This window comes from Phyllobates terribilis, unplaced genomic scaffold (genome assembly GCF_046119375.1).
Source record: "Phyllobates terribilis strain yellow unplaced genomic scaffold, ASM4611937v1 Scaffold_2__4_contigs__length_985480577, whole genome shotgun sequence".
Taxonomy (NCBI): Eukaryota; Metazoa; Chordata; class Amphibia; order Anura; family Dendrobatidae; genus Phyllobates; species Phyllobates terribilis.
Window position 1 is genome coordinate 188,205,711 of NW_027362762.1, and position 26,730 is coordinate 188,232,440.

Consider the following 26,730-nt stretch of genomic DNA (forward strand, 5'->3'; position numbering starts at 1 on the left):
TACATTAAGCTGCTCTCAGATTAAATAGCAAACACCTGCTGATAGATTCCTTATACAATGTAATAAGGATGATCCTTAATGTCCACATTTGCTGTGAGGGGACAGTCTGGAACCCCTATAAGACTATCATTGGATTCTACCACCATTAAAGGGGTATTCCTCTGTTAGTATGTGATGGTATTCTGCTAGGATATGCCATTCCTTATTGATCGCTAAAGGTCCGACCTCCAGAATCACCTCTGATCCCAAGAATGAGGGGACCTTCTTCAGATCTGTCGCCATTCACAGCTTTTCCCCCTGCAGCTGACTCTCTCTTGCCTGAATGGTGCGGCACCGCAGCAGACGGCCAGCAGCCCCCCTCTGCAGAGCAAAAACATGGAAACGACACAACACTGAAGCTGCGTTTCTTCACCTTCACTCACGATATTTGGGGGTCCCAGGATAGATGTCCTCGATCACTAGATGATGGCATATCCGAACAATAACTGACATGGGAATACCTCTTTAATCTACTGGGTATGGACAGGTTAGATGAAGCCGTTGTCTGTATTATTATTCACCAGCGGCCATGTCACTATTCTGTGGCCACTTACAGCCTTCTACTGTCTGAAATCTCCTTATTTGTAGGATCAGAGAGATGTAGAGTGCGCTGAATCTTTAGTAGATGGAGGGGCAGGTGGACCAGGGTGGACCCCTCAATTCATGTACGACTCCCGCAGTGGTGCACACGGGAAGGATTTATTCATAGTTTATATCTCACAAAGACTAGACTGGATTATTTCTTGCTACAGGGATTCTCGCCAGTCTCCATCAGAATATGCAGCACTAATAGTGAGTGACAGCAGAGCCTGATGAGGGCGCTAACAGCTTAGTTGAGGCGTGACACACACATGATGTAGGGATGGGCCTACTATCAGGAGAGCACTATGGATGCTGTCAGTGGGGGCCGGTTCACAGGGCTCCTGTCGGAGACTGCGGACTACTGACAAGGCAGCCGGACAGGGTCCTGGGAATGGACTTGCTGATCCCTACCGTAGATCCTTCCATCCATATACAGTGCTATAGAGAGCACTGGCTGCCACTGACAACTTATGGGGTTATGTCACTCGCTCCGAGAACAGCGGCTCCTTCTCCAAAACTCTAATTTTGTACATCATATAAGAAATGTATAGTGAGGATAACCTTCCCCTAAAGTTTACAGGAGCCTGACCCACAACGACCAGATAATCACACAGGGCGCAGTTATTGGGGAAGGTGATCGTCTTCACGAAACAACCCTATAAGATACCCAGACAATATTTCCTGACAAGCCGGGGGGGGGAGGGATAGGATATTTCTATGGTTACACAGCATACGGTAATATTTTTAACCAATCACACGCAGGCCATGCTTTAATGGGAAGTGACAGACATACAAGGCCATTTCCCTTGTAGGGTCAGGTACACATACACAATATCACCGGTTTTACCAAGACACATTTTAGTACTTACCTTCCTATAAAGTGAGATTACTTTTACAAGTCCAGGGTGACATTAAAGGGGTAATCCCATCTCCAAGATCCTATCCCAATACGTATTAGGTGTAATAATAATAATATTAGCAAATACCACTTCCATCTAGAAATGTAGTATAGTTCTTCTGATTCATTATGTGGTTAACCCATGTGCAGGGCATTGCGGTAGCTTAGGTTTCCATGGTTATGAGCACAAACTAACTATCACTATATGAGTAGTCGTAACCGTGGATACCTATACTACTGCAATGCCCTGCACATGGGGTAAGCGAAATAACAAATCAGAACAACTATACTACATTTCTAATTGGAGGTATTGGGATCGGATCTTGGAAATGGGAATATACATTAAACTCTTGTTGATATTGCTTTATATGCTCTGGTAAGACTCACCTTGGCCATTTGAGCCTGCACCCCAGTGGCCTTCAGGGCAGTGACAGCCTTCTGGGCAGCTCCAGGACTATCAAAATCCACAAACCCATATCCTATAGATAAAAAAGTGGGTAAAAATATAAACATTTCCATTGAAATCTGTATGGTTTTCAGAATCAGGCAGGAGCGCAATGGGATCATTGTTCACATGCAAAAATCGGAGCTTACTGACATCTGTAGGAACTACAGAATGGGACAGAGCCGCTACATCTCTCTGAAATGATGATGATAATAATATTAATTTAATAATAATAACGGTGACTTGGCGTTATTATCATATTTTTGTAATTTTTTAAAAATATCCTCATAATACAACACATGTGACAAGTGGGGTAGTGGGACTATTTTGGGGTACATATAACTTTTTAACAAACTTCTGATAAATGTTTTATGGGAAGGCCTAGAACAAAATCAGCAATTCTGCCATTGTCTTTTTACACTTTAAATTTAACACCATTCACCGTGCTGCACAAATGATGATTTCTATTCATCCTGTGGGTTAGAATAATTATGGCTTTAGCAAATTTATAAGGTTTTATTACTTCTGTACAGTTTTGGTGCTATTTTCATCCCACCTCTGGCAGTATCTGATAGGTTGAGACGTATGGCAGACATGGAGGCCACTGTTAAACATAGGGTGACATAGTGTAAAGAGTTAAATGGCTGGCGTCGCCCATAGTTGTGATCCTGACGGTTAGGCCACGGTCGCACTGTCAGTATTTGGTCAGTATTTTTTCTCAGGAGTGGGAGCCAAAATCAGGTGAGGAACAATCAGAGAAAAGGTATAATAGAAACAAGTCACCAATTCAAAATTTATCACCCACTCCTGAGAAAAAATACTGACTGAATACTGATAGTGGGGCCGTGGCTTAACAGTGGGAGCCAAGTTGTATATAACAGGCAGCTCCTGCTGCAATAGCATGGGCACAGTTCCTTTGCTCACTCCGTCCTCAAGCCATACATGCACTCCGTGATGCAGCAACCAACACTTCACCACAATGTACTGTAGCAGTGCCAGGTAGGCTGGGGTTAAATCCTAGCTCTGCAGGCTTTGATTAGTGCACCTGGTGAGCTCTGCATAGAAACAGCCTTGGTGTTCATCTAAGGCAGGCAGTTCAGGGAAGCTGACCAGACTGGATGTGTATTTGAGTTGAAGAGAGAAAGACAGGCCAGAATCCCTCTCTGAGAGGAGTCTGCACAGGCCGTGTGCAGAGAACAGCCAGTATCAGTGGTTGCTATGGACAATAGCTGTTTTATTTGACTGAGCTGGGGCTAGCTCAGCCGTGTATGAGTAGCCAGGGTCTGTTCTGTTTAGTTAGTGCCTGGACAAGGCTAGGGATTTACGTTTATGAGTTTGTTTTGGTGCTGTGCAACCTTTGGAAAGCAATAAAAACTGCACATGTTTGGACCAAAACTGCATTGCCTGTGTGAACGCTACCTAAGGCCTAATGCTTACCAGAGAGAATGAACTCCTACAGTACATATACAGCAGAATGTGTATAGGGGATAAATAAGTGTCCTCATCAGCAGTGTTAATGGCATATTCGCAGGCTATAGAAATACCTATCTCGTGAATGATACATTACATCAAGGCAGTAACTATACAGAGTGCGGGGGTCGCAGTCACAGCCAACTCACCGAGCCTAGAGGGGTAAAAGGTCTCTTTGGCCCGTGTGACAAAATTATTACTATTAAAAGATATGTGAGAGCTGGGAGCCCTTTTGGAGATTATGAATTGGGGCCGAGATACTTGATGTTACACCACCACATTGCACTGTAATGCACCTTAAAGGAAATCTGTCAGCAGGTTTTGCTATGTAATCTAAAAGCACCATAATGTAGGAGCAGAGACCCTGACTATAGCGATGTGTCACTTACTGGGTTGTGTTTTGCTGTTTCAATACAATCAGCATTTTATCAGCAGAATATTATCATTACAGGACAACTGGCCTTGTGCATCCTAGTCCAACTACACCTGCACTGATTGGCAGTAGTCACTATATAATGTACACAGAAAGCTGTGGTGTGGTCGGGGTTATACACAGCTCATCTACTATGACTCTATCACAACCGCTGCACCCAGTAAAGTGATACATACTTGGAATCTGGGTCTTAGCCCCTATTTCATGGTGCTGTCAGATTACAGAGCAAAAACCTGCTGACAGACTCCCTTTAAGTGTTGTGCCCTTGGGATTTTCATGGTCACAATGTGATTACATTCACTAGAATCATGCAATTTTTGACCGGAACAATGCATCATAGGCAAAGTTGCCATTTAAATCCAGACTTATCTGCGTTTCAGCTTCTACATAAAGGAGAACAACAGCGGAGGTGGTAGAAAAAAGTAAGTACCAGTGTCTGCCAATGTGACACCGCCATGTTCTGGGGGCACTAGAACTAATATTGTTGATGGTTCACTGTGGCTAGCTCTGTAACAGGACCCTGTGCCAACTCTGTAACGAGGGCACGGTGACTGGCTCTGGCATTGGTGTCTATTCTGTCTGAGGTTAATGTCTGTGCCATAGGGTTACTATACCTGTAGTTACAATACTACAGTATTATGTAAAAAGCCCCACATTTACGCCTGTGAGATTGTGCCGCTCCGCTCAGCTCCTGACTACTCCTCTCACACTAGAAATTCTTGGAATGTGAGGAATCTGCTATTACATGTGCCTGCCCCATCACCTGATAACAAGAGACCTTCTTGGAATTACTGAGGCAAATCTCAAGATAACAGGTTCCTGACCTTCAGAATGTGAATCCTTTCATTATCCATTCTGGACATCGTTTTTTTTTCTCAGCTCCGGAGCGTTTGACCATTATTAAATAGAGTCATTCACGACTATAAAATATCAAAGTTGTAAAGACTACAATCGGCATCAGTCAATTCAAATGTATCTACAACATGGAAAATATTGGTTTATTACTGATGCTATTTTTCTTTTGAATCATCCAAATAATACGATTTGTCCATGGTCTCCGGGGAAGTGTTATAGTTTTTTACAATCCGGATGCCCATTGGAAAATTGGTGTATGCAGAAATGATGAAGAAACATCTGCATAAATGTGTTTTGCTCAACTGAATAATTACTGATATGCTAATAAAATAAATATCCTTTCTATGAAATTGGTCCTAGCCTGTGTGTTTAAGATAGGAATTGACTCCTTGGCAGCAGGGTGGCTCAGTGGTTAGCATTGTTGCGTTGCACGCTGGGGTCAAATCCCACCAAGGAAAAAATCTGCCAGGAGTTTGTATGTTCTCCTTGTGTTTGTGTGGGTTTCCTCCGGGTTCTCCGGTTTCTTCCCACACTCCATAGACATACTGATAGGGGATTTAGATTGTGAGCCCCAATGGGGACAGTGCCGATAATTTCTGTAAAGCGCTGTGGAATGGTGCTGTACAAACAAAGCATAATAAATAAATAATTATGCACGCAGCTGTATTACTGCACCCATAGGAAAATACAATCCTGTAGAACAAAAGACATTATAAAGCACATGGTTCTCACCTTTACATTTGTTGGTTGTTTTATCCAAAATAGCTTTCGTTGAGACAATTTTTCCATATCTAGAAGAAACAAAGTGAGATATGCTTAGCTGCTCGTAAGAGTCATATATTGTTTTTATCTACATAGTAAACTAAAAATATGTCAAAAGACCCCCATTTACATAACACTTAAAGAGAAACCGTTGTTATTTTTATTTCTTAAATCAATAATAAACATGAAAATAAGCAACTTTGTAATATATCATATCAGAGAAATTGGCTTCTTTCTCAGCCCAAATTGATCTTTCTCAATTCACAAGTAAAATCTGTATTCAGTGAAGACAGATTTTCCCATTAATATAATAGGAGATGAACGTTGCTGCTCATAAGATTTTATGGAGAGGGGAGGGTGATAAAGAGGGAGCGGTTAGAGTCAGATCAGACACAGACATCATGCTGTAAGTTCACCTGAAAAGACAGTTAAACCTTAAAGGGAACTTGTCACCACATTTGACCTATCTAAACTATTAATATGGGCATACAGGTTATATACTGCTGAGGACGGCAATCCCTGTATGCCTCATATCAGATGCCGTGATGTCACAGTCAATTCTTATCTCAGTAATGGGAAAAATCTATATTTACTGAAGAAAGACTTTACATATAAAATGAGAATGAAATATCAGTCCCAGGAGGAGCAAGAAGATTTCTCTGATAATATGTATTACAACGTTTTTTTTTTTTCCATGTGTACTATTGATTTATGAAATTAAAAATAAAAATTTATGTCAGATGAAAACTCTCTAACAATCTAATATGTATGATGGCCTCCCGATTATTCTCCGACAGATGATGTCCGAAGAGGGAAGGATCTAACCTGTTGGATTTCCAATGGTGGTTCCTTTTGTTCTCCGGGAGATAAGGTCTCGGGAGATAAAGCTGCTGGCCATTCGAGCGTTTGATACATACCACGTGCAGGAACATACCGCATTCAGTACTATTAAATTATGCTGTAAAATTTCCCTTCTAAACCTTTATGGAATATCAGGCAGTCATAACGCAGCATGCAACCTCACCCATCATCACCCTAGGCTTTAGATTAACTTCATTACATAAAACTATCCATTAACCTGCATATGCGGCGCACACAGGAACATGTACAAGTCAGCAAGATTCAGCTCACATTATGATGAACTCAGATCTCTAAACAACAAATGACAAAAGGTTTGTAGCAAGGACAGTATTAGCCTACTCAGGGCCTTCTGATTTGCCAAGATAGTTATCGTGCCAATAGTATTTCACATTGAACACAACTTAAAGGAAAGTCTCATAAAGTCAACCCCAATCCTTTTGCCCTGTTAGGACATATGGTATGACTATCCATAAGCTAAAATGAAGATTTGCTCTGTAGGCACAACTTCTGTTCTGGCCGATTCGAGTTGTCCTCTAATTTCGTGGATGGCCATTTATGTGAGTACTAGATATACCCTACAGTGGTCCAGTGATGAACTTGGTAAAGTGGAAAGATTTGGAACCAAGTCAGGTTTTATTCAATAAAAACTAAAACCTGGACTTAGTGGTGAGATATAGATGGACATATGTAGTGTTTTGTAAGTAACGATAGCAAGATTTGGTAATTGCATAGAAGAGCTCCATTACTTGCCCTTGCCTGTGGCATGGAGTGAGAATTATAGTCATTGGTGATTTTATTTCACAAATTGACCCAGCACAATTAAAAATAAAGATTTTTGACCCAGTAGAGCTGCTATGTTTTCAGGGAAAGAATTGCACTGTTGATCACTTAGTTTTCATTCATATCTGTTTTACAGGCACAGGAACACATACAACACCTCTGCAGGGTCAGATACCTCCAAACTGCTCGCATTCCTCACAACTCTGAACGACAGGAAAGAAGGTCATACACTATGGCACGCATAGCGCCCCGCAGCAATTACTATCTTACGCTAAGCCACTTCCCTATCCTTGCCCTGTACTAAATATGTGCCCACCCAGAAATACTGCTCTTAATAAAGAACATTATGTTACCATAGAGTATGGTACTACTTTCATGGCCCCCCACAGTGCCCACCCCACAAGCACAGTATAATGCCCCCACAGTAAGTTTCCCCCCAGTAGTACATTCCCCCAAACAAAATATGATGGCCCCGACAGACTACATTCCTCCACTCACAGTATGGTGTAATCCATTGTACTTTCCCGCACACACAGTATGATGCCTCCATGGTCTCCTCTCACATAGTATGATATCCCCACAGTCCCCACGCACAGTACGGTGCCTCCAACAGTATAATGCCAAAACAATGCAACATCCCACACACATCATACGGCCCCCACATCCCATCAGACACGGTTTGATGCTCACACAGCCCCCACAAACAGTATGATACCCCACACAGTATGAAGTCATCACAGTTCCCCCACATATAAGATAATGCCCCACAGTCCTCCCCACACACATTATGATGCTCAGTCTCCCGCATACAGTATAAAGCCCCTACATTGCCCCCACACTGCATGGTTCCCCCTACAGTACATCATCCACACACAGAATTATGCTCTCATAGTCCCCCTCACACAGTATGATGTCCTCACAGCTCCCCTTCGCACAGTATGATGCCCCCACAGTAAATTCTCCCTCACACAGTATGATGTACCCCAAAACCAACTTACACCAAATGCCCACCACAGTCAACTTCATACTCAGTACAATGCCCCCACAGTCCTCCCACTTAGTATGATGCCTCCACAGCCACCCACTCACAGTATGATGTCCCACAGTACATTTCCCCACACACAGTATGATGCACTCAAAGTACATTCCTCCACATATAATATGATGCCCCCACAGCCCTCCACACAGTATGATACCCACCAAAATCTCGCACAAACAGTATGATTCCTTCACGGCAGCCACCTGTTCTGTATGATTCCCCCACAGTAGATTCCCCCGCACATAGTATGGTACCCCCTCAGTACATTACCCTACCTACAGTATGATGACCCAAAGTCCCCACCATACACACAATGACAACTCATTCTTGCCTAATGAGTGCTTGGCATTTATCACAATTTCTGTGTTTTTGTTTGTCTACCCACTTTTTGAGGATTGACCACAGGTTGATATTCTTATCTGGGGAGTTACCTGGCAATGGACCTAAAATTTCAATGTTTTTTTCTCCGAGCCACTTAGTTATCACTACTGTCTTGTGACATGGTCTCCATCATGCTGGAAAAAGCATTGTTCATCATCAAATTGCTCAGTCTATGGTCAGGAAACTACCCAGATCGCAATTACCTGTGGACAATCCTCAAAAAGCGGGTGATAAAGTAAAAAGCACTGATAAGGCAAGAATGGGTTGCCATCAGTCAGGATTTGACCCAGAAGCAGATATCCAAATGCTTGGGTGAACTGCAGAAGTCTTGAAAATTTAGGATAATCACTGTAAATATTGAGTCTTTGTATGACATTGATGTACTTGTCAATAAAATGTAAAAACTTCTGAAATATTTATAATTGGACTTCAAAAGCCCTAGAAACATATGACATAAAAATCTGAAGACAATGAAGCAGCAAAGTTTGTAAAAAAAATAAATTTTTGGTCATGACCGTCCATTACCCCAAACTCAACCCACAGCCCTCCACACACAGTATGATGCCCTTATAATACATTCCTTCACTCACAGTATAATGTCCCTACAGCCCCCAAACAGTATGATACACTCCACTGGACGCCACAGACATAGTATAATGTCCCAACAATCCCCACACATAACAATTGTTACAACCCTCCTGTTTGTTTTTTCCATCTTGTGTTTTGCGGTCACGTGACCATCTGCCTTTATATTCCAGCTCCGCCTTTTTGGCTGTGCTGGACTTCAGTGTTTGACTGTTTTGCTAGCCAGGTGCTTCGGTGCCTTTCTCTGTCAGTTCGCTTGGTCCTTTGGGACCTCTAGTACCTTTTGTCAGTTTATCTTTTGTTTTCTGCAACAACTTTCTCTGTTCAGGAGGTGTCCGATTTTTGTTCCAGTCCTTAGTTCTTTTAGGGACCCCTTCCCTTTATTCTATAGGTCTTCGTTCAGACTAGCCTAGGACTAAGGCGGGTCTGTTCGCTAGGAACAGGCAGCCCGCTACATCGTAGGGATTCATCTTAGTCTTACTGTAGGGAAAGCTTTCCCCTTCTTTCCTTAGTTCTTGTTTGCAGATCATAACAACAATATGCCCCCATAGTACATTCTTCCACATGCATAGTATGAAACACCCACAGTCGCCCTCATACACAGTATGATTCCCCCAAAGTGTCCAAACACAGTATGATGCCCCACAATACAGTATGATGCTCCCACAGTCCATAACACCAATTCGACGCCAACACAGTCACATATCACAGTATGATACCAAATTCGGGGCTGTCCCGCTGGATCCAGGACGGTTGGTAGGTATGTACTCATTATATACCTCATTTTCTATGCACAATGATAACTAGGATAAGGTGGAATTAGATATATGGTAACTGAAGTTAAACTTGAATTTTAACACCTCTTCATGGGCTCCCACCTTTTTTCAAACATTTGGTTTATTTTTGGCGTTATAAACTTATCTCTAAACTGGACCCAAATGAGTGTGTCTGTCTGACACCTCCCCATTCTTCTGTAACCCATTTATTATTTTATGCTTTAATTTTTGCTTTGTTCTCTGCTGGAAATTCTAATTTGTTTGCCATTTTGTAGTAGTGCACGACAGACCAGCGCCACAAAGTCTTGAATATTAAACATCAACTATTCCCTTTTGGACAGACAAAATATTATGAAATACGATCGTCTTTTGTAATGCCGGGATTACATTTACAAAGCAGATATCTACTGTCTATGCTAAGGCTGTGTGCCCACTATGCGTTTTTCAAGCGGTTTTGCTGCGGAATTTCCGCAGCGTAAATGCTTGCAAAACGCTTGGTAATCCGTGCCCCATGGTCCCCAATGAAAATCTGCATGTTCTGTGCCAAGGCTGAGGAATTTTCCGCAGCGTTTTTTCCTTGCGGAAAAATCCGCAGCATGTCCGTTATTTGTGCGTTTCTGCATGCGGATTTGAGGTCCCAATGCATTTGAAAAACGCAAGTCAAATCCGCATGTAAAAACGCGTGTAAAATCCGCAAGCGTTTTTACTGCCAAGAACATGCAGAAACGCTGCAGAAATTTCCTGCTTCAATTCTGCATAGTGGGCATATAAACCTTAAACTATATATGCCTAAAAACAAAAAAATTCTCTTTGGACCGCTTTGCTCCAAGCCTTCTATGAGACATCTGCTTCTTATTGCCTCATTAGATAAGCTCATCTCAAATAAGGAAGGAACAGACTGCAGACTGACGATTGAATCAAAAGATCTTATTACTGTGAAGCAAAGTGTCAATGTGTCTGTTCACACCTGCAATTTTCAATTCAGTTTCTCTGTTTTGTATTGGAACAGACAAATGGAGACCTTCCAGAAGACCCTTTACCTAGTTGATGCAAACGGCACCAGAAGGCCTCCATGTCTGGCATTTTTTCCGGAAAAACAGGACACCAGGCTGAGCTATTTTTTTCTGGTAAAATGACATATTAGATAATCTAACGGATTAAACAATTTGACCAATAACATGCCAAAAATATTTTAATGCGCGAGTAGAGTGGCCAAAATCTCCAATATAATAGTACATCAGTTCGTGCATCATTTCAAAATTATGGTTCGTCAAAATGGTAAAAATTGACTTGACCGGGATAAAATCGGCCTTGACGGATAAAAAACAAACAAGACTGTTGCTTTGTATTTTGATTTTTTGTCTTTTTTTATGGACACTTGATCTTCAGAAACACCTGGACATGTGAACAGCCATATAGACAATAATGGGGACGTGTTCTATCCCGATGAAACATGTACATGAAAAAATCTTCGAGTGAATAAGGCATAAACATTTCTGTTGCTCATCGTCTTCCCTGAATAAATGGTCATTTGTGTATTACATGGGCAGCAGGGTGGCTCAGTGGTTAGCACTGCAGCCTAGCAGCTCTGGGGTCCTGGGTTCAAATCCCACCAAGGACAACATCTGCAAGGAGTTTGTATGTTCTCCCCGTGTTTGCGTGGGTTTCCTCCGGGTTCTCCGGTTTCCTCCCACATTGCAAAGACATGATAGAGATTCTAGATTGTGAGCCCCACAATCTAGATTCATAATTTACAATTCAGACAATTTACAGTGATGATAATGTCTGTAAATTGCCTGAATTGTAAAGAACTGCTGAATATATTGGCGCTATATTAAGAAAAAGATTATTATTATTACAACGAGCATGGTCACAATACAAAAATACTAATATAACAAGAACAAGTGGGAAAATTACTACATTTATACCTGGAAAAGATTTAAAAGAGGATAAATTAGGACAAACAATGTAAAGTGTAGATCAATACAGGTGAATAGATCTTGGATAACATCTCCCTGGTTATATTGGGTACTGTACTTATTTTTCTCAGTCTCAATTCAGTGAAATTAATCTGCGCCGACAGTTGGCATTACCTGTGTGACCAGCGCTCTAGCTCAGTGCTCCAGCTGGTAATGCGGACCTCGCGTGCCCTCATGCCCTGCATTGCTCAGAGCAGGGAGAGAAGAGTGATTAACTAGTCCTCATCACCGGCTTCTTTCTGTAATTATCTACTAGCTAATTCTATTGACTATATCCCACTTCTGCATTATACTACACAATGCCTTCACTAAATGGGCAAACGTTGCAGAAAGGATCTTCACTTTATGCTTCATTTATCTGCTTCTAACTTGCTGATGAAGACGGATGTCTTGTAGATAGACGACTAAGGTGTCCAAGCAACACTGAGAAGCAATTATAGAATTACCCGCCATTATGGTGGCCAAACAGGTCAGAAGCATGCTGGGGTGTGTGCACACATTACATGTCAGGAAGATAGCTCCATCATTCAGCCCTCATCTGGGTGATGGGAGCAAAGTCTATAGTGGCGCTTTCTCATCAAAGGGCCAATGTTATGGTGACCACTAGTATGGTTAGTTACCCACAACGATCTACAAATCTTACTCATCACAAATCTATCGGCAAAACCATAATTTACAAAAAGTCTTAATTTAGAAGACGTCTTAACGAAGAGATGCCATTGATTACCTCTAAGCTGCATTAACATTGGATTAGTCCTTGGAAGACCGAAATGGATTCTACGTGCGGCCTTAGATATCCCTATGATTTGCTGAATGTGAAATCAGGAAGTGTTGCCTTTTATTTGTCTTTTCCTTCCTCTGGTGAGACAGTTACCCATACAGCTAAGAATAGCCTGGGTTGACAGCATTGCTTCCCAGCCATCTCCCTCTTCCTCCTCTTTCACTGCACTCCCTCCTATGACAGATAACATTTTTCTGTTGACCCCAAGTTGTTTAACCCTCTCTCAGTGCACGAGATCCATACATCTGTGCAAATCGCATTTTTTTGGTTTTTACTACCCAGCAACGAAAGGATTAACTTTAGTCTTTCCCTTCCTACAGTTACCATCCCCCACCTCCTCCCAACCATTTACTGACACCAGACAGGAAATAACTAAGCTGGGCAGATTCTGTTACAAGTCGAACTCTACAACCATGAGCCAGTACCTGCTATACTGTAATTGGACGTCTAGCCGCAGATTGTAAGCTCTTGCGGAGAGTAATGCTTAATGCTTCTATGGTTATGTAACGCACACTGACAGTTTTACGAATTCTGCAAGTTGCAGCATTAGTTTTCTTGTGTTGCCAGGTAAAATGGAATATTAGAAACAGACACTAGTGGTCAAATACAACTACCAGTCATTCATAAAATATGATCTTCTATGAACATCAGTTTACAGATCTACTGGAAATGTTAAATAACGCAGCAAATACATTACAATACCCATTCTGTACAGATTTAGAGCTCTTGCCTGCACAATACTCCAGAGCTGAAAACACAGTTCTGCTGGTTTTCTATTAAAGTCAACATGCTTGCCATCTGATACATTCCAAACTATCTGTCTGAACTCATATATGAGTGGGAGATGAGGTTTTCCTATTTGAACACTAGAGCAGATATACTGTATATTACCTGCACAGAGAATGAGGAAGAGGAGAGCAGAAGCAAAATGGAGCGAGTGATGAAGAGGGCAGAATTTTTGCCTCAGTTGGAGGTATCTCTGTCTTTCAGTAGACAAAAGAAAGCTAGCTAGCTGTCCACTGTTGGTTGCATGCACTCTGATGTAAAAGTGATCAAGTGTTTTGAAATTCGAATTTGCTAGGTTTTTCAAAATTTCGTTTGTAACTAATTGTTTCACTGCAAACTGCACTACTGCAATGTCTTCAACTGCAATGAAAAGTCATATGTAACACTGACAGACTTTTTATCTTTTGTTTCATTTTTTTAAATTAAAAACGGTCCAAAAATGATCCCTCTTAGCCATTTGTGATCAGGCAGACCATTCAGTTCAGGACACTGACTCAAAATGACAGTGTTGCTGACAGAGGTAACATCAACCTGCTGTGACTGAGTCGAGTAAATTTCATAATGCCCTCGACTTTTCTATTTATACGCTTGGTAGAGGCAATTGAAGCCAATTGTGGACTGCGTTTGGTAATACTACTGCCTGGACAGCTGGTGCTAGTGGTAGTGATAGTGTTTCTGCTACTGTTCCCAGGTTCTTAGCTGTGGTATGGTATTTTGTTTTTTCTTTTCACACTACCCTATCCATTGCTATTTTTTCATTTACCACAAATTTTGTACAACACTATAATTAACTTGTGATCATCTTTTCAATCCCAATTATTTAACCACTGTCAAAAAGGATGTAATGAGAAATGCTACTGTAAGTAGTTAGGTACACGTACAGAAAGCAAAATGTGGCAGCAGGCTGCAGTATAGGTGTGACATGTATGGTAGTAAAACTGGTGAGGAAAAACAGACATGCAGAGTTAAATGTTTACATTTTTTTAACAAGATTCAACCATTTTCCCAAACTTGACGTAAAAATAAATGATAGGTAGGTACATGTGCATAAAGCCAGCACCTGTAACAGTGCGCTGTATCGGTGTGACATTTGTGGATGTAAAATTTGACCAGCAAAACATACGTGCAAAGAAAATTGTTTGCAAGACACATTCCATCTGAGGTAGAAAGTTGATGTTAAATGTTTGGATTTTGTGGAATTTTCTGTTGTATTTAAGAATACAAAAAAAAAAACAATTATTCCCCCCTTTACACAAAGTATTGCACAAGTAATGCATAAACTTAGCACATCTCTGACTGAGACAGATTTCAGACTTTTTTTTGGCAAAAAATATTGTGCTGCATTGCTGCTGCTTTCTAGTGCATTAAGAAGAAAAAACATGTGCACTTGTAATTCAAATGCAGCAGGACAGATGCCATCTACACTTTACAACTTATCAATCACTGTGAATCCTTCATTGTTTCTGGCATCTCACTCCCCCCCCCTCAATTGATTCTGCATTTTTCACAGACTACTACACTCATCTTCTTTACTGCCGCAGTAGTAGAACACATTACTGTATAAAGTATGTTTCCTATGTTTTACAGCTTTCTCTTTCTGTCTTCATTGCTTTGCTGTAATCTCCTCTAAGTATCCTAAATAACCTTAAAATGGCTGCAGCATTCCCTACCTCGACTTTCATACAGGCTTTCATGGTCCCTTCTGATAGGCGGCACTATACCATGTAATAGCTGTAAGGTATTATAGGGAAGTCTGCGCGGTCGTACTTGAGATCATTTGCACCTTCAGTGACTGATACAATCTTCAGCAATGTGTAAAATGGTAACGTGCAAATCAAGCTAATTGCATTCACCAGGACCTGCAAATTTCATGAAATTCGACACAAATTCTATTTGTATCAAATTGATTCCCTAATCAGTTCTTGGGAGGTACGCAACCAGCACAGCCTAAAGTCAGGATGGATGTCCAGGTATCCGTCCACTGTATGGACAAATTTTAAACAAAAAGTATACGGCATGATATACGTTTCTTGCAGAGGTCTTCTGTATAGGAAAAGGTAGTATGCTTTTCCCATCGTATGTTGTAAAATTTCCATAAGCCCCCATTTATCAGACGGAGACCAAAAGAGTGTTTTTTTGGCCCCCTTCTGACTGTTATGCTTCTATATACCATTTGTTTTACTGTTTAGGAAAAAGCAGCAGATTACGCTTTTCTATACAGACAGCCACTGCAGTGGGCACTTAGCCTAATACTCATTTATTGCAGTGTGAGTAGTCTGTGTAAGAGGCGAAAGCATACTAAAAGGTTAATCGTCTTCCTATAAAATTGGCCCTATTATGTATGCGTGTGTGTAATTGTCACAATTATAACATTACTCCCTAACCACCTACATTTAGAGTTCCTATCAATGGAAAAATAGTCAACTGGGTCACTGGGTGCCATGATTTACAGCTATTTAAAATAAACCATAATGACTGGTTGATTGTCTTCTAACAAAATAGTGACTAGTGTGTATCAGTGTGACTGAGATGGTAAGTTTAGATTGTAGGTCCAATATGGGACTGGGACTGATGTAAATGATGACGATCTCTGTACAGCACTGCAGAAAAATGTTGGTATTAAAAAAGCAACAAGAATTAGATTTATAAATACCTGTTCAAAGTGTATATAGCACATGTGCAGTATGTACGCAATGCATAAATATTATGTGTCCATGGAGTGAGTGAGTGATGTATGTCCATCTTTGCTTTAGATCACTGTTTATAGCCGGGAGTAAAGCCTAAAATCCTCAGAATGCAAATCATCAGAGAAAACATTCACTCACACTAGTTTGAAACTTGGATGTAATCAATGTAGTATATTATAACAGATGCTATCTTAGCACACTGACAGAAATCTGTCTAGCAATATCAATAGGACAGGTGCCTATGAGCATGTGCATCTAGAAGCTCCGCTGCTGTGACCTGGAGAAAGCTTGACAGTATGTTGTATAGATTATCGCCAGGTCACAGCAACAGCTCAGCATTCAGAAAGACAGGGTCTACAGCAGTGTGAGCAGCCTCTTCTTACCTCAGCACTTCTGTTATCCCCAGAATTAGATCAGAAAGACAGTGTGGACAGCAGTGTGAGCATCCTCTTCTTACTTTAGTACACATGACATCTCCAGTATAGATCAGATAGACAGGGTGGACAGCAGTGTGAGCAGCCTCTTCTTACCTTAGTACACATGATATCTCCAGTATAGATCAGATAGACAGGGTGGACAGCAGTGTGAGCATCCTCTTCTTACCTTAGTACACATGACATCTCCAGTATTAGATCAGATAGACAGGGTGGACAGCAGTGTGAGAAGCCTCTTCTTACCTCAGCACTTCTGTTATCCCCAGAATTAGATCAGAAAGATAGGGTGGACAGCAGTGTGAGCATCCTCTTCTTACCTCAGCACTTCTGTTCTCCCCAGAATTAGATCAGAAAGACAGGGTGGACAGCCTCTTCTTACCTCAGCACTTCTGTTTTCCCCAGTATTAGATCAGAAAGACAGGGTGGATAGCAGTGTGAGCAGCCTCTTCTTATCTCAGCACTTTTTATCCCCCAGTATTAGATCAGAAAGATAGGGTGGTCAGCAGTGTGAGCATCCTCTTCTTACCTCGGCACTTCTGTTATCCCCAGTATTAGATCAGAAAGACAGGATGGACAGCAGTATGAGCAGTCTCTTCTTCTCTCAGCACCCATTGTATCTCCAGTATTAGATCAGATAGACAGAATAGACAACAGTATGAGGAGTTTCTTATTACCTCAGCACCCCTGCTATCAACAGTATTAGATCATAGAGACAGGGTGAACAGAAGTGTGAGCAGCCTCTTATTACTTCAGCACTCCTAGTATCTCCAGCATTAGATCAGAAAGACAGGGTAGAAAGCAGTGTGAGAAGCCTCTTCTTACCTCAGCACCCGTGTTGTTTCCAGGATTAGATCAGAAACACAGGGTAGACAGCAGTGTGAGAAGCCTCTTCTTACCTCAGCACATCTGGTATCTCCAGTATTAGATCACAGACAGGGTGGACAGCAGTGTGAGCAGCTTCATCTTACCTCAGTACCCTGGTATCTTCAGTATTAGACCAGAATACCCACTCTCACATGAATGGTGGAGATGGTGCTTCCTGCTACACATGCTCATGGGCACATATCATTTAAACATTCTAGGACAAGTTTCTTTCAGTGTATCAAGGGGGCGGACATTTTGAAGTGCTAGAGCAATTACCTTTATTAACAAAACAATTATTTGCTAATTAAATGTATTTATTAATTCATTTGTTAATGGAAGCTAATTAGTAAGTGCTTTCCTTTTATCTCAGAATTGTTGTGTTTTTGTGAATCTGGACAGCCCCTTTAAGCCTGCAAAGTTTTGAAATGCTCAGAATTGTGAATGCATCTCTGGAATATAAAATAGTATAGACTGTACAAGATAAATAATGCAATGTATTTTTTGCACAAAAAATAGTATCTTTGATATAATTACAAAATGGGTTTTGTTTATTTAAAGGGATCATGGAAAATAATCTAGAACCTTACATGGTGTAATCAATTGTAATATTTTGCTGGAAATGGAAAAAAATAACTGCTCTAAATTCCTTAGAGTATACCAAATTGAGTCACATCACAGCTCACTGATGACAGGCACAATGTGGATGCCTACATACATCTTCTATGCTCATAAGTAAGGGAAATTTCATATATCACAGCTGCAAATTGCCTCTTCAGAGAGGAAGACTAGAACTCTACAGCGCCACCTGTTGGAAGCAGCGATCCTATGTCACTATCTACCCTTTAACGAGTTTTGCAATATGACTTTGGATAAAAGCCAAATCAGAATCTCAATTTGCAGACACTTTGTTTCAGGGTATTGCCCCTCATCAGTGCAAAGTATAAGATCTGATTTGGCTGAGTGAGAGGCTCTGGACTGAGGTCTAAGGGGTAACATTTCTCCTTGTGGAAAGTGACATACAGGCTCTGGTATGCCATTGTAAGGAGGCTTATTCGCCGTGCAATGCTGCTCTGTGAAATTAAATATACAGATTGCCTCTTTAGAGAAGAAGAGGACTAGAACTCTATAGTACCACCTGTTGGAAGCAGCAATCCTACAAGTCACTATCGACCCTTTAACGAGTCTTGCAATATGACTTAGGATAAAAGCCAAATCAGAATCTCAATTTGCAGACATGGTGTTTCAGGGTATTGCCCCTCATCAGTGAAAAGTATGAGATCTGATTTGGCTAAGTTAGATGCTCTGGAATAAGACCTCGTTAAAGGGTCGACAGTAACTTATAGGATCGCTTCTTCCAACAGGTGGCGCTATAGAGTTCTAGTCGTCTTTCTCTCTGAAGAGGCAATTTGCATATTTAATTGACCAGAGGAGCATTGCATGGCGAATAAGCCTCCTTACATTGGCATGCCAGAGTCCATATATCACAGCTAGCTTTAAGTAAAACATGAGATGGTGGAAATAATATAAGCTGGGAAAATCGCATAAATTATTGCTTTCCATAAACAAACAAAGACTTTCTACACTTTATAATTTTATACTCAGTGTTTTCATTTATAGGGTCAGTTCCAATGAACACTGGAGCCTAGGTTATAGGAGCCTACCTTATACACTGCTCAAAAAAATAAAGGGAACACTTAAACAACAGAATATAACTCCAAGTAAATCAAACTTCTGTGAAATCAAACTGTCCACTTAGGAAGCAACACTGATTGACAATCAATTTCACATGCTGTTGTGCAAATGGAATAGACAATAGATGGAAATTATTGGCAATTATCAAGACCCACTCAGTAAAGGAGTGGTTCTGCAGGTGGGGACCACATCTCAATACCAATGCTTTCTGGCTGATGTTTTGGTCACTTTTGAATGTTGGTTGTGCTTTCACACTAGTGGTAGCATGAGACGGACTCTACAACGCACAGAAGTTGCTCAGGTAGTGCAGCTCATTCAGGGTGACACACCAATGAGAGCTGTGGCAAGAAGGTTTGCTGTGTCTGTCAGCGTAGTGTCCAGAGGCTGGAGACACTACCAGGAGACAGGCCAGTACACCAGGAGATGTGGAGGGGGCCGTAGGAGGGCAACAACCCAGCAGCAGGCTACCTCTGCCTTTGTGCAAGGAGGAACAGGAGGAGCACTACCAGAGCCCTGCAAAATGACCTCCAGCAGGCCACAAATGTGCATGTGTCTGCACAAACGGTTAGGAACCGACTCCATGAGGGTGGTATGAGGGCCCAACGTCCACAGATGGGGGTTGTGCTCACAGCCCAACACCGTGCAGGATGCTTGGCATTTGCCACAGAACACCAGGATTGGCAAAGTCGCCACAGGCGACCTGTGCTCTTCACAGATGAAAGCAGGTTCACATTGAGCACATGTGACAGACGTGACAGAGTCTGGAGACGCTGTGGAGAGCGATCTGCTGCCTGCAACATCCTTCAGCATGACCGGTTTGGCAGTGGGTCAGTAATGGTGTGGGGTGGCATTTCTTTGGAGGGCCACACAGCCCTCCATGTGCTCGCCAGAGGTAGCCTGACTGCCATTAGGTACCGAGATGAGATCCTCAGACCCCTTGTGAGACCATATGCTGGTGCGGTTGGCCCTGGGTTCCTCCTAATGCAGGACAATGCCAGACCTCATGTGGCTGGAGTGTGTCAGCAGTTCCTGCAAGATGAAGGCATTGAAGCTATGGACTGGCCCACCCGTTCCCCAGACCTGAATCCGATTGAGCACATCAGGGACATCATGTCTCGCTCCATCCACCCGTCACGTTGCACCACAGACTGTCCAGGAGTTGGCGGATGCTTTATTCCAGGTCTTGGAGGAGATCCCACAGGAGACCATCTGCAACCTCATCAGGAGCATGCCCAGGCGTTGTAGGGAGGTCACACAGGCACGTGGAGGCCACACACAATACTGAGCCTCATTTTGACTTGTTTTAAGAACATAACATCAAAGTTGGATCAGTCTGTAGTGTGTTTTTCCACTTTAATTTTGGGGGTGACTCCAAATCCAGGCCTCCATTGGTTAATAAATTTGATTTCCATTGATGATTTTTGTGTGATTTTGTTGTCAGCACATTCAACTTTGCACAGAACAAAGTATTCAATGAGAATATTTCATTCATTCAGATCTAGGATGTGTTATTTGAGTGTTCCCTTTATTTTTTTGAGCAGTTTATATTCCTTCTATATGAAGAAAATATCACAATGGGGGAAAAAAAGAAGCTATCAGTTCTCTGCTAAGTATCTAAAAGTAGAAGTGGTGAAAATTGTAACAAAAAAGATACCAATAATATTCTTAAAAATATTAATAATTTAAAATCAGAAACAAAATCACAAAAAAGATTAACAAATAATAATACAAAATATTATATAAAAATATGTAGCAATTTTCAGATGGATTCTCTGGTCGTATATACAAATGATAGAATAAAGATACACATAGAGGCTGTAGTAAGAATAATGATCTGCAATACTTAGAGTTTGTGCCGTCTGAACTTTGTGAGTGCTGCAGTTTCCTACACTACTAGCTGAATTCTGGAATCAAACACTTTCCCATCTGGCCAGCTCTCCCCCTACAAACATCTTGCTTCATCCAAACAACATTCTCTTAGTCTGTGGGCGACATGTGCAGATCTCCTTGGGGCTCATGGGATGTACACTGCATTCCTTCACTGGGGTGAAATGAGGTTACGAGGCAGAAGTTACTCCCCCTCCGTCTCCCTCCTTTAACTCCTCCTCCTTGTGATGCTCGACATCTATAATTATATATATAAATGTATGGAGGCATATTTTATGTAGCTACAGATTTAGAACCCATTCGGAATAATACGGACACCCAGACACAAATCCTCGGCCTATCTCTGGCTTTTCTTACTTTAAATCTGTCAAAACTCTACATTTTTATTAAGAAAATAAGTCAGAATTTTATATGAATAATTAAAGTTACAAGACTTAGGTAACAGAATGAACATTCAACATTCATTTTTTGAGTTCAACATTCCTTAACCCCTTCCAGGGTATTTTTTTTTTTTTTTTTACAGTTTATTCACTCCCTTCCTCCAAGATTCATAACTTTTTTTTATTTTAACATAGCCATAGGAGGACATGATTTTGTGGCACAAGTTTTGAATATCCTTAAATGTATGAACTGTAATTAATGCATTGAAAACGGGAAAAATATTCTCTGTAGTGTCGAATAGAAAAAAAAATCCTCAATCCTACTTCTGTTGCTTGTGTTCACTTATAGGTAAAAATGACCTGGTAACTTTATTCTGTAGGTCTGTACAATTATGGCATTAAAAATGGTTTATAGGTTTTTTAAATAGTTTTTTCTTTTATTTTACTGCTGGGATGGCAGGGCTGTGGAGTCGGTGCCCATTTTGGTGGAGTCGGTATAAAATGGACCGACTCCAACTCCTAAAATATATCATAAATTGGGTACAGTAGTTCAATGCAGTTAGTGGGGAATATTTTTTTCATAAGAATTTGGGAAAGTTATGAAATGTCCTATAAATGTCTGTCCTATTCCTGATCTAAGGGTCTAGACTTTTAGCTGCGATGAATCTGTGCTACAGTAAATTTATCACTTAAACATGAGCCATGTATGAGGGAGTCGGAGTCGTGGAGTTGGAGTCAGTGTCAAGGAAATTGAGGAGTAGGAGGTTTGGCTTACCAACTCCACAGCCCTGTGGGATGGTGTCACTAATCTAAGTTCCCAGCCCCTAGTATTTTACTTATTAGTCGCCATCTTCATCTGTTATCGGTACCTCTTCGGTCGTTCTTCTGCAGGTAGTGACCTGTCGGATTACTCCAGTGTTTACTGAGCAATCTGGAAGTCACTACTCAATGTAAGTCTATTAGAGCCAGAACAAGGATCTCATAGTCTTACACTGAGAGCTTGTGACCGTTACCTCTGACTTCCGGTCAGTCATATGTAGCGGTCACAAGATGGCAGCACATGATAGGAGAGGCACCGGGAAGAGCTGAAGACGGAGGCTAGTGAGTATAATACTAGGGTCAAGGATCTTAGATTAGTGGCACCATTTCAGCGCTGCAATAAAAAGAAAAGGCTGGAGTGGTGCTTTAACTTTGGTATTTTTCTAAGACTCATTATTGTTCTATCAACGTAGTTTTTATTGGCACCTTTAAGGGAATGTGCTACTTTTTGTTCAGTTGTTTTGTTCCCTTTTTGGAGACAACAAGGTGATCAAATTCTGCAATTCGGGTGGTTTTATTCATTTATTTGGGGAGATAGATAATGTTATATTTTAATTGTCAGACATTTACAAATGTGGTCATAGCAAATATATTTATTATTTTCATATTTTGTTTATTAACAGAATGGGAAAGGGGCGGGGTTAATCTTTATTTAAAAACTTTTTTTTAAGACTTTTTTTTGTAGTCACTCTAGGGAAACTTGAACCTTGGATCACTCGATCATTTGTACATTATATTGCAATACTTCTGTTCTTCAGTATATTGTAATGATCCAACAGGGCTTCATATGAGCTCAAAGCACAAACAAGGCAGATAAAGGGGTCTTGAGTAGACCTCCAGCTGCCATTGACAAACCATTGGTACCCTGCGATCACAATACGGGGTATCAATGGGTTGTCATCTAAGGGGTTAGCAGGAGAGCTGGGACTTCTCAGTCAGGAGACTCAGCAGGGAGGCACTTTGTGATCAGTTTGTTATCAAAGGGCTCTTCTAACATGAAAGAATTGTACAAAGTAGAGAACCCCTTGAAAGGGGTTTTCCTGGACTAGTTTGTTTTTTCTTATGGGCCTCAAAATTGTAACCTGTTCTGCCCGATGCCGGTCTCTGCCGGCTCAGAACGGTAACGCACCACTCCTGCTGGCGATTCTGTGGCTTCCGGTGATATCACGTCAACAATGTAGCTGCTTCTCTTCCACTCTGGTATGCTGATGAGGTGTGACTGCCGATGTCATGCTGACAGACAGCCAACTCCCCACTGCTTAACTGCCGGAGCCAGCTGTCAATCAGTATGACATCAGCAGTTATGCTCAGTCAACGGATCTCATCAGAAGATGAGGAAGAACTCCTCTGTTGACGTGAGATCAAAGGAAGCAGTAGACCATATGATCGTGGTTCTTAGCCGCATGAGAAATAAATTAAATAGTCCCGGATAATCCCTTTAACTTGAAACTTGTTGCGGAAATGATTTAATAATGAAAATATGAAGGCTTCACCAGAAGATGGACTCTGGACAACCTATAATTCTTTACACAAACTTTCTATAGATGAAGGTCAAGCTATGTTGGAGGAAAATTGGGTGAATCACCTCATTCCTTTCCCCTCCTTCAATGTTTTAGGGTAAAATGGAACCCCTTGTCCTTCTGCTGAGCGTCCTCCTTTGCTTTTTTAATTCTTCTTCTTTGCTTAGTATATAAATTATGCCCTCCAGTCTACTCTCCACTATGACTTTATGAAGCTACAACCACCATGGCCCAACCACACTCTCTGTCTATTTAAGATCCTTGCAATTGTTTTTATTTTTTTTGCTGTTTTAATGGTCGTCTGATTATTCTCACACCATTGTTACTGATACTAGTATGGGGTTGTAGTGTTACTTTCCTAACTCCTACTCAGCTTGATGATATAGTACTTGGATAAAAAACAGTAAAAAAGCAGCAGGGTGGACCTGGGGTCCTGGGTTCAAACCCCACCAAGGACAACATCTGCCAGGAGTTTGTATGTTCTCCCCGTGTTTGTGTGGGTTTCCTCCGGGTTCTCCGGTTTCTTCCCACACTCCAAAAACATACTGAGAGGGAATGTAGATTGTGAGCCCCAATGGGGACAGTGATGATGTCTGTGGAATATGATGGCGCGATATAAGCAAAGCATAATAAATAATAATAGTGCTATACAGCATAAAGCAAGTGATTATCGGGACCAGATCTACTATGGCTCAGCCTTATTCATCTCTACTGAAGATAGATAATGCCTTCAAAAGATTTGTACACGCCGGCCAAGGTCACACGTGGGAGCAATGTTGTTTCGCTGTGTACTTTACATAACAGTTTCAACATATTGATTGTTTCCAGGTTGTCATGAAAAAAAAATAATGCTCTCTCAGATCCGAAAGCCAATATTCAGCTTGTCCAATATCATGACTTAGCCGGTTCAAATTGTGAAATCCTTGTAGTGTCAGCAATTAAGTTGTGGCCTCAGGATTATTGGATATTTCATGATTACAAATAATTTTTCCTCTTCATTACATTATATGCTTCAAATGTGCACATTATTTCATTATTTTTCCTCTAGATAGTTTTCTTATCTCACTAGTGCCACATATTGGAGGTACGTTTCCTGTAGGTCATTATCTGATCCTGTAGAGGGAATCTGTCACAAGATTTGTGCTATGTAATCTCAGAGCAGAGTTATATAGGGGCAGAGACCCTGATCCCAGTGAAGTCTTTGCTGCAGTTGCTAGCAGTTCTCCGAATGCTGAGCCCTGTATAACCCCGCCACTGATTGGCAGCTTTCTGTGTACACTGTGCATTGACAGAAAGTGATAATTAGTGGTGTGGTGGAGTTATACAAAGCAGCTGAACAGGAGACACGTGATATCTACTCCTGTACTGATAATCTCCTGCCAATAATGAAAAGATGATTTTTTCAGTAGTGCACAGCCTAATAAGTGACACATCACTGGAATCAGGATCGCAGCCCCTACATTATGCTGCTCTCAGATTACAAAAAAAACTGGTGATGGGCTCCCTTTAACAAACCTTGCAACTTGAATACAGATATCAGTGAAACTCATCTGTAGACATCTATCTCCATCAGACCCATAGAGAAGGTCAGTGGTGCACATGCTCGATCTCCGCTCCATTCAAACGGGTTTCTTGAGTGTTCTGTCCTCAGGATCGGTGGGGGACCCAGCGTTCAGAAATATATTCCCTATCTGATGGATATCCTAACGTTAAAATCTGCACAAATCCTTTAAGCTTAAAAAAAGGCTCTGAATGAAGCGAGGGTGATTAAAGGTCCCTATAATTCCATATATGATATTGGCTCTCTCCTTATTTTTAGGTACTCGTGCTCCGTGTTTATTGTTTGATGATTTGATGGGAAGAGTCACATCTTCCAAAATGACCATCTCAATCGCTGACGCATTCATGGCATACATCATTAGAGACCAGGAGCTTTGATCGTTACCCTTGTTTTCTGCAAAATGCTGTAGTTTTTTTTTTTTTTTTTGCAGGATTAGTAGCCAAGGAATATAACTAGATTTGTACTAATGTTAATGCTATATTGGGGTCTGAAGCCAATTGAGAGCTAAATGGAACAATATTATACATTTTGGCATTGGTGGTCAAGCCCAGGCATCCCCTTCTTTGGGCTGGCGAGACCCCACTAAAAAAGTTTGAGTAGTTCTTGCATTTTTTTTTTAATTTTCTACAATAGATAAAGCTTTTTATCTCTTTCTGAGAGCTATAAACTAAAAGAATATTCAGTACAACAAAAACCACCATCCACATAATAATCTTCTCAGTATGCTTCATTTTTCTTATATAAGAACAATATTATTTGCATTAAATCTTGTGTTTGGTCTTGGAGGTCGTAGTGGCCAAGAACCATATATATATATATATATAGTACAGACCAAAAGTTTGGACACACCTTCTAATTTAAAGATTTTTCTGTACTTTCATGACCATGAAAATTCTAGGTTCTTCAAAGTAGCCACCTTTTGCTTTGATGACCGCTTTGCACACTCTGGGCATTCTCTTGATGAGCTTCAAGAGGTAGTCACCGGAAATGGTTTTCACTTCACAGGTGTGCCCTGTCAGGTTTAATAAGTGGGGTTTCTTGCCTTATAAATAGAGTTGGGACCATCAGTTGTGTTGTGCAGAAGTCTGGTGGATACACAGCTGATAGTCCTACTGAATAGACTGTTAGAATTTGTATTATGGCAAGAAAAAAGCAGCTAAGTAAAGAAAAATGAGTGGCCATCATTACTTTAAGAAATGAAGGTAAGTCAGTCCGAAAAATTGGGCAAACTTTGAAAGTGTCCTCAAGTGCAGTTGCAAAAACCATCAAACGCTACAAAGAAACTGGCTCACATGAGGACCGCCTCAGGAAAGGAAGACCAAGAGTCACCTCTGCTTCTGAGGATAAGTTTATCCGAGTCACCAGCCTCAGAAATCGCAGGTTAACAGCAGCTCAGATTGGAGACCAGGTCAATGCCACACAGAGTTCTAGCAG

The 26,730-nt window shown here is 41.2% G+C and overlaps 1 protein-coding gene across 4 annotated transcripts in view; it reads right to left on the reverse strand.

The window, feature by feature from the left end:
- The window catches only part of RBMS2 (RNA binding motif single stranded interacting protein 2), a 124,176-nt gene that overhangs the window by 21,602 nt on the left and 75,844 nt on the right, over positions 1–26,730 (reverse strand). For all 4 annotated transcript variants that reach the window (XM_073663617.1, XM_073663611.1, XM_073663625.1 and 1 more), the window contains exons 3-4: positions 5,455–5,513; positions 1,907–1,998 (exon numbers count right to left, since the gene is read on the reverse strand). In XM_073663617.1, the coding sequence (XP_073519718.1) occupies positions 1,907–1,998; positions 5,455–5,513 (151 nt within the window). The remainder of the gene's footprint in view (positions 1–1,906; positions 1,999–5,454; positions 5,514–26,730) is intronic.